At 38.5% G+C, this 17251-nt stretch overlaps 2 protein-coding genes across 2 annotated transcripts; one reads left to right on the top strand and one right to left on the bottom strand.

Annotated features, from left to right (window-relative positions):
- The first annotated feature begins 2714 nt into the window (after positions 1-2714).
- On the top strand, positions 2715-4232 carry LOC120250370 (protein DMP2-like). Its single transcript, XM_039259178.1, has one exon. It carries the CDS (start codon positions 3378-3380, stop codon positions 4059-4061), a length of 684 nt encoding a protein of 227 aa, XP_039115112.1. The 5' UTR covers positions 2715-3377; the 3' UTR covers positions 4062-4232.
- Positions 4233-7033: 2801 nt separating this feature from the next.
- On the bottom strand, positions 7034-12095 carry LOC120249488 (putative E3 ubiquitin-protein ligase RF298). Its single transcript, XM_039258015.1, has 3 exons — positions 11985-12095; positions 9270-11409; positions 7034-7720 (listed from the first exon to the last, which is right to left on the bottom strand). Exons 2-3 carry the CDS (start codon positions 11406-11408, stop codon positions 7202-7204), a joined length of 2658 nt encoding a protein of 885 aa, XP_039113949.1. The 5' UTR covers position 11409; positions 11985-12095; the 3' UTR covers positions 7034-7201.
- Between the last annotated feature and the right edge of the window lie 5156 nt (positions 12096-17251).

Below are 17251 nucleotides of genomic sequence, written 5' to 3'. Positions count from 1 at the left end.
GTGTTGAAGAAGGTGACACTTGGGTCATTGATAGTGGTTGCTCGAACCACATGACAGGCAAAAAGGAATTATTTCAATATTGTGAAGATGTTTCTCAACAGACAGTTAGGCTTGGAAATGGCAAAGTATTGAAGGTGTCCGGTGTAGGCACCGTTTCATTGAGATCAAGCACAGGAAATGCTGGCAAACTTTCTCAGGTTCAATATGTCCCTGAACTAACCCATAATCTCCTTAGTGTGGGTCAGCTTATGGATTCAGGGTTTGACATTCTATTTTCTAAGGGTAAGTGCAACATTACAAATACAAATGACAACACCTTATTTGCATCAGTTCAAATGTCATCCCGTAGACTTTTTCCTCTAAAAACTGTCAGCATTGAGATGGCTCTTTGTGCTGGTCAGACATCAAACCTTTGGCATAGAAGATATGGCCACTTAAATCACACAAGCTTGCAACTTCTAAAAGAAAACCATCTAGTTGAAGGGCTCACCTACACCAAGTCAATGGGTCCATGTGAAACTTGCTCCTTGGGCAAACAAACCATGCAAATGTTTCCCAAAGGACAAGCAAGACGTGCGGATTCACCTTTGGAACTGATTCATGCTGATTTAATAGGACCTATGCAGACTCCATCGTTGAGAGGTAATGTATACATTTTTCTTCTCACTGATGATCATTCTCGCTACGATTGGGTTTATTTTCTCTCCAACAAGTATGAAACTTTCAACCACTTCAAGATTTTTCAAATCACTCGGTGGAAAAAGCAAGCGAACCACGTTCTCAAGGTTCTTCGGACAGATGGTGGAGGAGAATTCATTTCAGAGTTACTTTACAACATATTGTCAACTCCAAGGCATTAAAAAGCATGACTCTCAGCACCATACTCTCCACAACAAAAGCAGGGCGTAGCGAGAAAAAACCGAACTGTTGTGGAGATGGCCCGATCAATGTTGAAGGAGATGAACGTCCCCGTGTTTCTATGGGCTGAAGCGTGGCCACTGCTGTCCATATACTCAACCGATCACCAAGTAGTGCAATCGGTTACAAAACTCCATATGAGGTCCTTAAAGGGAGAAAGCCATCTGTGACTCATTTCAGAGTTTTTGGGTGCGTTACACGCATCTTGATTGACTCTCATCTTCGTAAGAAACTAGATTCCAAGACTCAAAGGAGTATTTTTATTGGTTTTTGTGAAAAAACAAAGGGTTACAAATTATTTGACCCAGAGAACAAGAAAAGTGAAGGTTAGTCGAAATGTATGTTTCTTTGAAGACTTTCCATGGGACTGGTCAAGCTCTCAACCAACTACTCCGGAGATTGTGACAGTTAATGTATCTACTGGAAATCCTTTCAGTGAATTAAATCAAAACTCCAGTCAAGTGTCTGCTTCAAGTGCTACAACTGAAGTGCCTTCATCACCAGCAAATCAAAATTCTCCCGTGAGGTATAGATCTATCTCAGATATATATGATAACTGCTCATTTGCTCTCTCAGTGGTAGATTCCACTATCTTTGAGGAGGCCGCAAAGAGCATTGAATGGAAGACTGCGATGTGCGAGGAGATAAACTCCATTCATCAAAATCAATCATGGGTGCTTACAGACCTTCCAGATGGGAAGACTGCGATTGGTGTAAAGTGGATCTTTAAATCCAAATACAACTCCGACGGGTCTCTGTACAAGAAGAAGGCGCGACTTGTGGCGAAAGGGTACTCCCAGAAAGAAGGAATAGACTATGAAGAGGTGTTTGCCCCGGTTGCGAGGATGGAAACCATAAGGGTTTTCATTGCTGTAGGAACTCAGAGAGGCTGGCCAATCCATCAGTTGGATGTTAAATCCGCTTTCCTAAATGGAGAACTCAAAGAAGAGGTCTATGTTACTCAGCCGGAAGGTTTCATTGTAGAAGGAAAGGAGCTACATGTTTATAGGCTTCATAAGGCTTTGTATGGGCTTCATCAGGCGCCCCGGGCATGGTACAGCAAGGTCAACCAGTATTTTGCTGAATTGGGGTTTGAACGAAGCAAGAATGAACCCACTGTATACACAAAAGTTCAAGGAAACATGGGCATACTCGTTTTGTGTATTTATGTAGATGATATCATCTACATGAGTTCATCTTCAGAGATGCTGCAAGAATTCAAAAGAAATATGCTAAAAACTTTTGAGATGACAGATCTAGGGTTGCTTAAATACTTCCTTGGGTTGGAAGTGAAGCAAGGAGAAGGTTTTACTTTCATATCTCGAAGAGATATGCTAAAAGATTTTCCCGAGCGAAGCAGTGGGATGTTACATTGCAAGAAGGAAGCCACCCCAATGAATACAAATGAGAAGTTGAGTCTAAGAGATGATTCAGAAGCTACAAATGGTGAGAATTATCGAAGGATGGTCGGAAGTCTTCTGTATCTCACACACACAAGGCCTGACCTCATGCACCCGGGTTTCACTGCGTCTCACGTTACATGCAAAGCCCGACAGCACATCATTTGGGTGCGATCAAAAGAATCATGCATCATGTGGCAAAAGACATTAGACTATGGATTACTTTACAAAAGATCAGATTGCTTCAAGCTCACAGGATTTACAGACATCGACTTTGGAGCTTTTCTAGACGATCGAAAGAGTGTTTCAGGATGGACATTCAATTTGGGGGTCACTCGCTATTGCGTGGAGCTCAAAAAAACAAGAAATCACAGCCCTATCTAGTACTGAGGCTGAGTACGTCTCGGCAGCTGCAGCTGCTTGTCAGGCACTATGGATGCGAAGATTGCTCGAGGATCTGAAAGAAAAGCAGGACGAGGCTACTATCATCTACTGCGACAACAAATCTGCAATCGCCATAGCCAAAAATCCAGCACAGCACGGGAGAACCAAACATATCGACATCAGATTTCATTTCATTCGTGAGCTGATCGCGGAGGAAAAAGTCAAGCTAATTTACTGCAGCACTGATCATCAAGTAGCTGATATTCTTACAAAAGCATTACCGGTTCACAAGCATGAATACTTTAGAGAGATGCTGGGTGTGTGTGAATTCTCTGAGTAAGGGGGTATGTTGACTGCTACTCACAGAAAAGAAGCATTAGCTTAGTGGCTGATAAGATTGAATGTTGACTGAACTGTACGTGCATGGGTAGCGTTAGCCAGCTATGATGGTATTGGTTGGTGGCAAGCATTAGCTTTTTTCTGTTTACTTTTATCACGTGATCCTTTGTTGTTTGATTGTGCTGAGCCAGCACATAAGCTTTTATATATTGTATGGTTGTAAGTGTTGTGTAAGTGAGATAATATATTTCTCCTTCATATCTAGAATTCAGTCTCTTTAACCTTGCATCCATACTAATCTCAACTCCACCTGTGAAATCTGATCCTCACGTTAACATGGCAGACCCATCTGTGATCCAAATTCCTCTTAGCACTACAAAGGCCACAACAACAGAGCTCAAAGAATTCACCCAATCACCAAAAACCATAACAACAATAAAGAGTCCAAACTCAAGTTCATCCAGCGTAGTGATTGATAAAACCTTATCAAGCGCTGCCAACCTAGCAAAACTACTCCCTTCTGGCACAGTCCTTGCACTCCATACTCTATCTCCATCCTTTGCAAACAAAGGCATCTGCTACCCCGCTAACAGATACCTAACCTCAACTCTCATCCTTCTCTGCACCATCTCCTGCATCTTCTTCTCCTTCACAGACAGCCTCATCGGCAGCGACGGCAAGCTTTACTACGGCGTGGCCACCTTCAAAGGGTTTCATGTTTTCAACTATGTTGGAGAGGAAGAGGACTATGACAAAGTGTTTAAAAGATTGAAGAAACTGAGAATAACTACTCTAGATTATGTGCATGCCTTTTTCTCATCTTTGGTGTTCTTCAGTATCACTTTTAGTAATGCAAGTATACAGTCTTGTTTCTTCCCTAATGCTGGAAAGAATACTAAAGAGTTCCTGGTGAACTTGCCTCTAGGTGCTGGCTTTTTGTCTGCACTTATCTTCATGATTTTTCCTACGTCAAGGAAGGGGGTTGGCTATTCTGATGCCACACCTACTCACCAATATTGAAGAAAGGTTTGTTTAAGTTACGTCTTAGAGACTTAAATCATTGTTGTGTTAGCTAGTTTTGTGACTTAAGTTATGGAGGCTTTGTATAATATTGTAGGATATATATATATATATATATATATGTTGAGATAAAGGTGAAATTTGTTTACATTCTAAGGATTTATGTGGAGTTGTTTGGATCATCTATATTTGATCATATATATAAATGGGAACATGTGATTTGGACTGAGCAGGTAGATAAACTACTTCTTTTTTTATTATATATGGAGCTTAATTGTGCATGCATGTCCAAGCAGCTGATCAGAATATGCAAATGACTGATGTGGTTCTGGCTCTTTTCTTGCTCTTGCCATTTTCTGCATGCATGGTTTTTATTTATAAGGAAATTAGACTAACTTTTATTTTGGAGAGGTGCTCATGAATTTTATTTATTTATTTATTTGTAAGTCCCTTGAGATGCATGCATGGATGTAAAGCCTAATGCCATTATAAAAATGATGAAAAATCCCGTCTAAACATTAGTGGAAAATTAATGATCACATTGATCATTGTTCCTTGAAAACTGATTCCTGTTTGATTGGATTAGAGTACTAAATTATACAGCCAAAGAATTTGACATATGGGACTAAACTTTTATTTAGTCATTGTTGTGTTAAGTACAACAACTACAAACATTCTTTTGTTATATACCTCAATCAAAAACCAATTATTTATAATTTTTCTAAATGAAATGAAGTTCATTGACCATGAGATAATCCCTAGCGACGGTGGATTATAAATATAATAAACTTTTATTAATCTCATGATATTTATCAACGGCACAAATTATTAATATTATATATATATACAGAGAAAACAAGTATTTTATATTAAAAGAATAATATGTTAAATTTCAAGCATGGTTAGAAAGAGTTGATTCTTATATTTCTTACTAAGAGGGAAAAAAATTACCATTCTATATATGTATAAAAAGGACGAATGAGAATAAAATATATATTTTAAATACAAGAACACTTACAAAGATTTATATATATATATTTTTTTAATTAATTTTCTATTTATTTATCCATTTATTTTAGATAATATTAAACAGATACTAAACAAATCTTTCAATCGATATACTTTTCATATTTTAAAAATATGTTTCTTATTTTGCAACATATAGTATCGCAGAAAACGCCACAAGACTAACAAAATGGTTAAATAAATACAGAACAAAATCAATCAGGAATAGTAAGCAATAAATAAATAAATAAATAAATAAAAACCACATTTATATAATATATATATAAAGAGAAGGGAAAATAAAAGGTACCTATCATCATCAACCATCAGATCTGTCTCGTGATCAGCAGCGTCCGTGACTTGACTTTAATAAAAAAACAAAAAACACGTGCTGACAGTCACACACAACGGCAACGCATGGCTTGGTTGGCTGCAAACCCCGGCAACGCGGATAAGAACAAGGGAAATTATTTATTAAAAAAAAAAAGAGTTAGCTGACGTGTCACTATAAGGACCCACACATGAATGACAAGGATAGGGGCCCACAACCATAACCATCGTGTATCCACCTCACCCAGCTACGCTGGCAAGTCCCTAAACGATGCGACCTCTTCTTTGATTCTTTCTTCCTATTTTTATCCCCTTTTTATTATTATTATCACTTAAATAATAAATAAATAAATAAATAATCCAAAACTATCAAGCTTAAATGACGAAAACACCCCAAAAGTTTAAGAGAATTGTGAAAAGGTCCCTCTAGTATATAAATTTTGAATTCTCTCTCTTTCTTTGATTGTGTTTCAGTGGTGGTGTTGTTATATTAAGTCGAGAGCGATGGATGTAGATACCTCGGAAGGGGTTCCCGATCCCGGAGAGCAGCCGGAGATGATGGTGGACGCTGGAGCACGGGGGCAGTGGGGCTTTGAAGGGGATCCGATCGGGCTGTGCACGGAGAGCCTAGGATTTGAGAGCAGCACGGAGGAGGCAGCGGCGGCGGTGGCTGAGGGAGTAGTGGAGGAGGAGAAGGAGGAGGAGGAGGAGATGAGACAGAGGTGGAGATCGGAGAGAGTTAGGACATCGAAATGGAGGTTGGAGGAGAGGGGGTTTCCGCCGCCGTTGACGTGGTTGGAAGGAGGTGGTAGGAGGAGGGTGATCATGAGATCGGAGAGGGAGGGAGGGAGGCTGAGGATTAGGGAGGTGAGGATTGAGAGGCCGGGGGTTTTCGTGGCGTCGAGGGAGGGAGGCAGGCTCCGGCTTTTTGGGATCTCGGATGGAGGAAGGCGTGGATCTGAGGAGCAGAAGGAGGAGGAGGAGGAGGAGATGGTGAGGAGGGAGATTCATGGGAATTCAGAGGAGAAGGGGGAATGGGAGAGGGGGAGGTTGATGAGATGCCAGGAGGCGGTGAATGGTGATCGGATATCGGTGTTGTGGTGTAATAACCACCGGTATATGACGACCGCTTGAGAAATGAGATGATGAGATGAGAATGAGACTGCTTTTCTTTCAGTTTTTAAGGTTTTTTTTTTTTTAAATATATTCTCTGTTATTTAATTTTGGTGGTGTTGTATGTTTGAGAATCAGTAGACAGTGTTAAAAAGTGGGTGGATTTTTGGGGATGGGGACATGAGAGAGGCGAACATCACATCATAGTCCTTTTCATGGAGAATGTCAGACATTTATTCAAAGTCAAACCTTTTTTTTTTGTGAGAATTAATAATAGTTTTTGGAATGATGCTATGCAGACAGAGTTTTGAGAAGAAATGCTTGCCTTTTGTGTTAATTTAAAAAAAAAGAATTATGAAGGAAAAGAAAAATAAGGAAGTTTTATTTATGAATATCTTTTATTGTTCCTTATTAGTATTATTATTTATTAGTATCTGAATAGCAATAACATGAATGATGATAAACTTGCCACATTCAATGGCATAAACACTGGAATTTGAAGTAACAATGAACATGCCAAACTATAAAACCAAACATTTTTGCATTTTGATTTACAAAGCTCAAGCACAGAGCTATTTTCAGTAGAACAGAAATTCTTTTGACTCATTCATTATTTAGCTTCAAAGCTACACAAAGCATTATTGTTAAACAACATTCTGAAAGTCCTGACTGAAACTCAGGAAATATAAGCGCTAAGGGTTGACAGATCGAACACAAATCCTTCGGTGAATTACTGTCCTACATGAAGGACAATCCTTCATCCCCTGCTTCTCATGTATATTATTGCATTCCCTGCAAACAACTTGGTGAGCACAAGGAAGGAAAACAACAGACCTCTCTTCAGACAGACACATTACACATTCTCTGTCACGCTGTATTTCCTCGTCCTCAAGTTCCATGAAATCAGTGATCTTTGCGAGATAATGAGCATTTCTGTCCTTTCCGTCTACCTCGCGTGAAGAATAATTACCGTCTGGGCCCCATCTCAGTGCAGCAATCTTCGAAGAATCTGTCATTAGCCTTAGTTGCGCAATCTGCTGCTCAAGTCTCCCAATGCCATCTTTGTATTTCTGGGTATCATTTATTGCTTTGAGCTTTAGTTCATTGTCCTTTGATTTTCCAGAAGCCTCAAGCTGTTCTCTTTCTTTCCTATGAGCGTTGGCCAGCATGATAGCTTCATCTTTCACTCTTTCTTCTTGTCGCCATCTGGCCTGTGAATTTTTATTTTACAAGAAAACAACACAAATTGAGAAGAAAATGAATACACAGATCACATATGCATAATACACAAATGACTGGCTGAGATTAGTCAATGACTTCTTGAATCAAAGAAAGCGACAAATAGCAAAACTTCTCAATGGCCTTGAACATTGACCTACATAGAAAAAGATTAGACAGATTATGTGTGAGTGTGGGTGCGTTACATAAATGGCTTGGTTAATGACATCTCAAATTGAAGAAATGGCAAATAAGATTACTTCTGAGGGGCTTCAAAAACAAGACCTATATAGAAAAATATTAGGCAGATCATATATATATATATATATATAACACATAATGACTTGCAGAGATTGGTCAATGACTTCTTGAATCAAATAAATAGCAAAGAACGTTAACTTCTCAAGGGCTTCGAACATAATAAATACAGAAAAATATTAGACAGATTATATATATATATATATATCATAATGACTTGCTGAGATTGATTAAGAACTTCCCAAATCATAGAAATAATTTAACTTCTCAAGAGTTTTAAACATGACTTTAAAGAATAAGATTAGACAGAACATATATGTGAAGTATATAATAAAATAGCAGGTAGTTTGTTAATAGCCTCTCAAACTGAAGAAACAACAAAAGAACATAATCCACAAGGGCTGTGAACATGAGCATCAAATAATTCCAATCCAACACAACTGTAGTACAGCTTGTGTTTGAAGACCTTGAGAACTTTCAAACATACCTTTTCAAATGCTACAACAGGTCCTACAAGATTTGTTTCTGTGGCACATGTTGACAATTATAGAAATATTTGCTTGTGTGCTTTTCTATGTGCCTTGAAAGATCACATTCTTTTGGCATTTGGATGCAGCAAAACTATGACACAAGTCTAATACACAACAGGTTGCTATCTTAACTTTTTCTCTTCTAAAAGGTTCTTAGAGGGAGCTCAACTTCAAGAAGAGGTTTAAAAAGAAGAATGTCGGGATTGTAAATCAATCCATAAATCACATTCTACATAGAATGATCAAGGCCGACTCAATGTACAGGAAAATCATTTGAGGCCCTTCTGTAGTAGTTGAGAAAAGAAAGATGGCATTTGGATATTTCAACTCATGATTTTTTTTTTTGGGTGTAAGGGGGAGCAATTAGGCTCAAATTGTAGGCACTAGATTCTTAGAGAAGGAAAGAAGTTTAATAATACTAGTGCCTCCTTATATTTAGTATATAATTATTCTTTTAACCTAATTTTGTGTTCATGTTATTTCTAATCAGCTTCAAATTTTCCTCTCTAGTGCTCAACCAGTTTTCCTACAAGCTAGGTAATAAAAATTACACCTGCACAAGGAAGTCATTCTCAAAACTATTAAACATCCAATAAAAAGGATCACACAGAGCAAGACTGCCGTTTAAGATGGACCCCAATAATGAAAACAAATTCACCTGTGATAGAGGATGCAGAAGCACATACACTATGACCCCTCGATACTTGATAAGTAAAATAAAGCATATTTGGAAAGTGATAACATTAATAATTACCTCAAGTTGATCTCGGCGATCTTTCTCTTGTTCAAGGTGTTGCCGCAGCTGAGACAACTTGCGCTTTACACTAGCTAGCTCCTCTTGTAATAATGACATCTCCTTCTCACATAACTGAACCTTTTTAAGAGTCTCCATCTCCCTCCTTGAAACTTCCTGACAACTGGCTGCTGACTGTGCAGCACGTAACTTTGCGGCCTCCATCTGCTGCCTCAAAGCAGAGTTCTCGACTTCAAGCCTGTGCATAGCATCATTGGCCCTGTCAACCTGGCCGCCTGCCTTGGATAATGCATTCTCCATCTCTGATAGCTTCTTCACTGTGTTCTCTTCTAAAGATTGCTTCTCTTTTCGAAGACGGCCGACTTCTTCTTTCTCTTGCCTCAAGGTTTGCAGCTCAGATCGATCTTTGGTAAGCCTACGAGCAGCCTGCATCACCTTCTGTTGGGCCCAGTCATTCCACTCCTGCAGCTCAGCCTGGAGATCCCGAACAGCAGGGACCAACTTTAGCAGCTCCTCATCTTTCTTGTCTAGAGGAACTGATTGCTCAGGCAAACCACCAGATGTGATGCTGGTATGGTCACTGTAGCTTGCAACCTCAGAAAAACAATTAGATTTTGCATTCAAATCTATAGTGCTTGCAGAAGGGAGTGATAAGGAAAGGTCAGTATTTGCAATATTTAGTGGAGTTGGATGGCTAACAGTTTCCACGTTATATGGCAAACTGGCAGATGAGCCAGCACTAAATGAAAGACTAGGCATGGCATCCATTTGAGCTCTATTTGTCCCAACCACTTTACTTATCTTCAAAGAGGCACTCTTGAGATTTATACTCGTCGAATCAGGAAGCGACCTGCATTTCTTATCTAACATGAGACCACCAAAATTACTGTGTTTTCCTGATCTCAAAGCAGCTTTGGCAAAAGCTCGATAGTTCTTGTCAGCATGGGTTGACTTTTGTCGCAGGGCAGAATCCCTCTTGGAACTGCTAACGTGGCTGTTTCTACTACTGGCAGGCTTCTGCTCTGGAAAAGATGGTTGAGGTAAAGCTAAAGAGGTGAAATTTTGATCAGATGAAGATATTGGATTCTCCTTCCCTGGATTAAGTTTCCTACCAGTGCTATGCAAATGACTCGAGAACCTTGCATATGGTTGAGACATGGAAAGAGTTGTTGATTCTTCTACGCCAAGAGCAGGTGAAACAATCTTACTTTCTTTCCAAGAACCAAGATTTGGAATTGTACCATGCACATTGCTACATGTTGAGACACCAGCAGAGGGCATGGTGATTAGTTGTTGAGTCTTATGAGGAAAAGGTAAGGATGCATTCCGCTTTTTCGATCCAGGACGATCAAATCCAGAAGTGACTGGAGCAGAAATGTTTGAATTGCTTTCTGATTCTGATTGTTGGAGTGCAGTAGAAGCACCGGATGTCTCATCATTTCCCAAAATGCTCAAAAGCTCACCCTCCATTGAACATGCTGTTGCGACATCCATATCACAAATGAGCAAGCACCACATAGCATCACCGATGCTCAAGAACGGCTGGACCTCTTTAAGCACCCCAACCATGTCCGCCAATACAGTCTTCTCCAACTTATGCAGATTCTCATTAAAAGTCTCTCTCAATGAAGATTCCACTTCATGCCCACTTTTTAAGTATTCCAATGCTTTGTCCACAATGTTGCAAGCAAAGTCTTTATACCCATAGCAAATGCCTGAGACCAAAACAGCATTGGATGCAACCTCCTCAGAGTACCCATAAGAAGCAATACTCTTGATCGCAGTCCTAAAGATCAAATCTAAATTATTCAACAACATCTCTTCAAGCTGAGTTTCTGTGATGTTACCCCAATCAGCATCTTGGAACTCATTTGATTCCAATTCCCTATCATGGCCATATGCAAAAGAATTACACAAATCACATACAACAGGATGGTGTTCAAGGGCCAGATTACCCAGAGCTTTTTCCACAGAAGCTAATTCGTAGCTGGCGCACTCAGATTGAACTGCTGGTGGGAGCATACTCAGCTCTGAAGGAGGTGGTTCAGCTCGAAACTTTCTCTTGTTTCTGCTACCCTTTTCTTGAATAGAAATAGAGGGAGGGAGAGGGCTACTGCCCCGGGCAACCATGGCCACCATTCTAAATTTATAATTGAAAATCCTCAGATCAATCTCTAGTGATTTAAAAATGCATGCAATAAGCACCAATGGAAGATCAAAATGAGAAATCGACAAAGAATGACAATCAAAACCAAACCTTATCAGCTCATCAAATCAAAACGCACCAACTCCCGCATCAAAACAGTCAATTTAGTAAAGAAGAAGAAGAAGAAAAAAATTCCCAGAATCCCATTCCATTGCATTTAGAACAAATCTAACAACACAAAGCTGATGGTTTCAACCAAGGAACCACAAGATTAACAAATCAATGATCAAACAAGCATCAATCCTTCATCAAAACAGGAAAGAGGTCAACATTTCAATAACCCGGATGAGAAAAAACCGATCAAATAAATAAAAAGAAGAAAAACAAAGGGAAAACAAAAGAGATTTCTCATCATAATAAATCATATTAACAAGACCATCCCGAGAATTCAAATAATCAAACCCGAATTAGAAAAATGCAAAGCCAAAAGATTCTATGGAAATAAAGACCAGAAGTTGTAGGTAGATATAAGAACGGTCAAAGAATCGGTGAGATCGATGAGAGCTCACCGGATTTAAGCTTGTGATCGGAGGATCGATCGGAGAAGGAGGTGGCGATCGGAGAAGGCGGAAGGGGCGATGAAGAGGCTGCTGCTTCTCTTCTTCTCTAAAGATGTCTCGCTGTCTCTCTCTCTTACATTGCATTCTTATATCGTGCTTTTTCACAGGACGGTACAATGCCGCCCGAAACCCGTTATCTTGTTCGGGTCTCGGGTTTTCTTGTGTTTTGGATCCAATAACGTTTAATTTGACTAAATAGGACTTTTAAAAAACTACGGAATTTACTTGTCACCTTGCTACTTTTCAGGAATATTTTATAACATTTTTTCTTTTTAAAAAAATTTATTTCATTTACTTTTGATATATTAAATATAAATTGTTTAGAATAGATGGGAAGTTACCTTATATATATATATATATATATATTCTGTATATTATATATAATTGATTTATTATCTAGGAGTATATATATATATATCATTTTTTTTAATAAAATTGAATTTTCATTTAAAAATGGGAGAGATTCTTGAATTTAAAAATAAGATCAAATATAGTATAATGGAGATTTTATATAAAAATGGAGTAAATAAATTGTTTTCATAAAACAAGTTAAAATATCAAAATTGGCTAAAAAACAAGTGACAAACACAGTAAAATTAAACAAGGATTATGTGGTATTTTCTAGAATGTATGACAAATAATTTCCCTATTTTCTGGGATTGGCAAGTAAATAACCCTTAATTAAATCCTTCGAGCTAATTAGCAAGGATCTAGTCATGCTATTTATTTCATGATTATGGTTTAGACTTTATGATATTTGTGAAGAATCAAAGGCACATTTTTATGTTTTTGAAAAAAGTGGATAAACCACAAATTTATTAAAAATGAGCAAATAGGGAGAAACAAAGTACAAAAGATAAAACAACAAACAAAGAAACAAAGCAGGAAACTACTATCCTCACCAGGAATGAGGAGAACAGAGTACATAGAAAGCAGATAAGGTGAAGGAAAGAGAAGAGCAATCTGAAGCCGGCGAAGTCAGCCATCTGGAGACACATGCCAGCTCAGAGAAGAAAGAAACGAACTACTCCTGAATCGGATTTTGCGCCAGATCTCCGGTGTGGTCAGTAGATCTGGAACTAAGGAAGTTTAGGGAACGCTTGATCTTCTGAGTACCCTCTAAGGCTTCCAATTAGTGGGAGTCTGAATCTGCAGAAATCCAAGAGAGAATCATATTAGTAGTTTTATAAATTGTAGCAGAAGTAGGTGAACATATTTGGTTGAAAATACGATTATTGCGTTTCAGCTAAATATTCCAGAAGATGGCTCTGGAACAGAGGTCCCAAATATTTCTGAGAGTAGAATTAATAGAGGGTATCCAATTGGTCCAGATGTTTGATACTGAGGAAGGTAGAGTTTTAGTATCAAATAAACATTTGAAGAAAGACCAAATTCGATCAGAGTAGAGACAGTTTAAGAAAAGGTGGTCCACTGACTCAGTGTTATTATGGTATAGAATACATGTGTCAGTGGCATATGGGTTGCAACCTTTTTTGAACAGGTTCTCAAGTGTTCGAATTTTGTTATCCCAGGCAAGCCAACAGAATAAGATGATTTTGCTAGGAGACTTAGTTTTCCAGAATTTGGAATAGAGTTGACTGCGAAGTCTTCCATCAATTAAGAAATTGTAAAAGGATTTAATAGTGAAAGTTCCATTTTTTTTTTTTTTTCTAATGACCAGGAGTAGGAATCATCATGATCATTGGAACAATCCGGTAAGGAATATAGTAAGCTGGCAAAATCATTTACAGTGGCAGATCTAAAAGGATTACCCTGGGAATTGAGAATATGAATAAATTGTTTTAAAGTAATCCAAGGGTAAGGGCAGTTCAGAAAGAGAGATTCCCAGTGATTTTTGGGGGACTGGCCCTCTAGCCATCTATCATACCAAAATAAAGTTTTTTCTCCATTGCCAATTGATTTGATTAAACAGGATCGAAATGAATGAAGTATGGTATTAATTCCCGCCTAAAAGAATGATTTATTTCTTGGAGTTTGGGAAAAAAAGGAAGCTTGGGGAATCTCTGTATAAATAATTAGCTTTAATGATCTTGGACCAACAAGATTCCGGTGTAGTTATAAATTTCCACCACCATTTTCCAAGTAAAGCTTTATTGAATTCCTGGAGATCAAGGATGCCCCAGCCACCCATGCTTCGGGGACGACAAATTCTTTTCCAAGCTATTAATCTTATCCCCTTAGTTCCCAGGTCAGGGCCTTTCCAAAGAAAGTCTCTCCTGATTTTGTCAATCTCTTGTATGACCCAGATAGGAAGTTTGAAAACTAACATCCAATAAACTCGTATTGAAGATAACCCAAAATTGATAAGAGTTAAGCGACCCCCCAATGAAAGGTAGATTGCTTTCCATGGTGTGAGTCTTGAACGAACAGATTCGATCAACTTTGTCCAGTCAGTTCTTCTGGGTCGTCTACCAGAAAGAGGTACACCCAGGTAAGTGATGGGTAGACAATCTTTATTACAATTAAGGATTCTTGCGGAGAAGAAATTCGGTTGGTAACCGAAATTGGTGGAATATAGGCAGCTTTTTGAAAAGTTGATTAAAAGACCAGAGCAGCCTTCGAAGAGGTAAAGAATTAATTTAACAATTTTAAGATCTTCATGTCCACCAACCGAGAATATGATAAGATCATCAGCATATTGTAAATGGCAAATGCTATTAGATTGGTCAAGTTGTACCCCAATCAATACTTTGGAATTAATCGCATGATAGAACATGGCACTAAGAGTATCAGCCGCTAAGGCAAAGAGAAGGGGAGAGAGAGGGTCACCTTGTCTCAGACCTCTTTTGCAGCGAATGTAACCCTGAGTAGTACCGTTAATGAGAATTTGAGTTTTGGCTGTTTTGAGAATGGTGTGTATCCATGAGATGCAACGATTGCCAAATCCTCTAGCTTCTAGTATCTCAAGAAGAAAATTCCAGTCCAAGGAGTCAAAGGCTTTAGCAAATCAACTTTAAGAGCGTAGCCAAGAATTTTCCTTTTTTGAAGATTAAAAATCACTTCTTGGGCAGCAATAATATTATCTGCAATACATCTACCCTTAATGAATCCGGATTGAGAATTATCCACTAATGAACCAATCTTTTGGCTCAATCTAGAGGCGAGAATTTTGGAAATGATTTTACAGGTAGAATTGATAAGACTGATGGGCCTGAATTCAGAGACCTTAGTTGTGGAGCTTGTTTTGGCAATAAGAGCAATGTGAACCCAATTGAGTCGTTCATAGTTGATAGCCCATCATAAAAATCACTACAGATTTGAAATATATCTCCCTGGATAAGACTCCAATGTTTTTGAAAAAAGAACATAGGGAATCCATCTGGACCTGGAGCCTTATCTGCGTTAAGATCGAACACAGCATTCTTTATTTCTTCAGAAGAAAAAGGAAGTTCTAGCGAGGAGAGATCAACTCTATCTTTGAAATTAAAAAGGTGGTGCCAGTTGAACAAGAATCGATGTGAAATCGGTGTACCAAGCAGGGTTTGGAAGTGGTCAATGAATATTTTTCCAATTTCTTGGTTACCTTCAATCCAAATCCCATTACTCCAAATTCTTGGAATAAAATTTTTATTCCTCCTGCCATTAGCCAGAAGATGAAAATATTTTGTATTTGCATCACCCTCTTTAAGCCAAGTTATTCTAGAACGTTGTTTCCAGTAAATCTCCTCTTGTTTTAGTAGAATGTAAAGTTCAGATTGAATGTGGGTAAAACGGGTAGATTCATCCACTGAAAGATTTTTGCTTTCTCGTAAGGTGTCAAGTTAATTTAAATCAGCAAACAAACATTTTTTGAGAAGATTAGAAGCACCAAAATTTTCTTTTGCCCAAATGCGAAGTTTAGATTTTAAATAAGCGAATTTTTTGGAAATGATATAGGCCCCACAACCAACAGGATTATGGTCTGACCACCAGCCTTGAATTAAGTTCTCTAGAAGATCATTGGAATACCAAGATTTTTCAAATCTGAAAATTCTAGAGCGAGCGTAATGGTTGCCAAAATCCAGGTAAATAGGGGAGTGGTCAAAACCGATTCTTGGAAGAGAACTTTGGATTGTTCTGGGAAATAACAGTGGCCAATCATGTGAGTATAAAAATCTGTCCAGTCTGACCCATAATGGATCGGATTGTCCATTAGTCCAAGTGAAGTTGCGCCATGTAACGGAGGATCAATAAGATTGAGATCTCCTAGAAGCTGTTGGTAATTAGCAATTTCCCTAGGGTTAGGATTTCCTTTGTTTTTATCGTTCAAAGTGAATGAGGTGTTGAAGTCTCCACAAATTAGCCAGGGTAATTCGTGTAAATTTCTAATAGTGCGGAGTTCATTCCAGAATTCAATTTTAGAGGAACTATCATTAGGGCCATAAACACTAGTGCAAGCCCATTTAATGTTGAGTGAAATATTTGTGAATTCTAAAGTGATAAAGATGGTCCCCTTGTGAATTAAGGTACCCGTAACATTGGAACTATCCCAAGCAATGATGATGCCAGCAGCGGACCCAAGGGCTGGAAGGTAATCAAAAGAATTCAGTTTCGAGCCACCAATTGATCTCCAAATGGAACTATGAATTTCTTGGAGTTTGGATTCTTGTAAACAAACTATATCTGCTCTAGAAGAAAAAAAATATGTTTTTAACTAAATGGCGTTTAGAGGGTCTGCCAAGTCCCCTAACATTCCAACATAGAATAATCATTAAGAAAAGTTGAGGTCTAGCTGTCAGATCTCGAAGGAGATCCAGTAGAAGAAGTAGAAGTTCCAGCCCTAGAAGATTCTAGACTACGAACTTTAGCTAGGCATTTAAGCTTATGGTTCGGGGATCCTTGAAATTTAACACCACAAGCATTACTATATTTAAAGAATTGTGTATCATTCCATGAAGAAAAAACAACTGCATTAATAGAATTGGGCGTACCGTCTCTAGGGTCATCAGGGACTTTTTTCTTAGAAGATCTGGGTGGAAGAGGAATGAAACCAGCTTCTTCGTTGCATCGACCATAGGGTTTCTTTTGTCGATCACTTCTTCTAATTTGCTGTTGATTCTGGCTAGGAATGGTGACAACAGTAGGAAGCTTCTCTGTAGGTAGATTGTCGTGTGCTTCTTCTACAATCATGTCTGGAGAATGACCCATCTCCCTGATTAAAGATTTCCCTGAAACAGGAACAAAATCAGATATCAGGTCGTCAAGGTGAATATCAG

This window comes from Dioscorea cayenensis, chromosome 19 (assembly GCF_009730915.1).
Source record: "Dioscorea cayenensis subsp. rotundata cultivar TDr96_F1 chromosome 19, TDr96_F1_v2_PseudoChromosome.rev07_lg8_w22 25.fasta, whole genome shotgun sequence".
Lineage (NCBI taxonomy): Eukaryota > Viridiplantae > Streptophyta > Magnoliopsida > Dioscoreales > Dioscoreaceae > Dioscorea > Dioscorea cayenensis.
The sequence above is the reverse complement of the archived record's forward strand: the minus strand, read 5'-3'. Positions and strand labels throughout refer to the sequence as shown.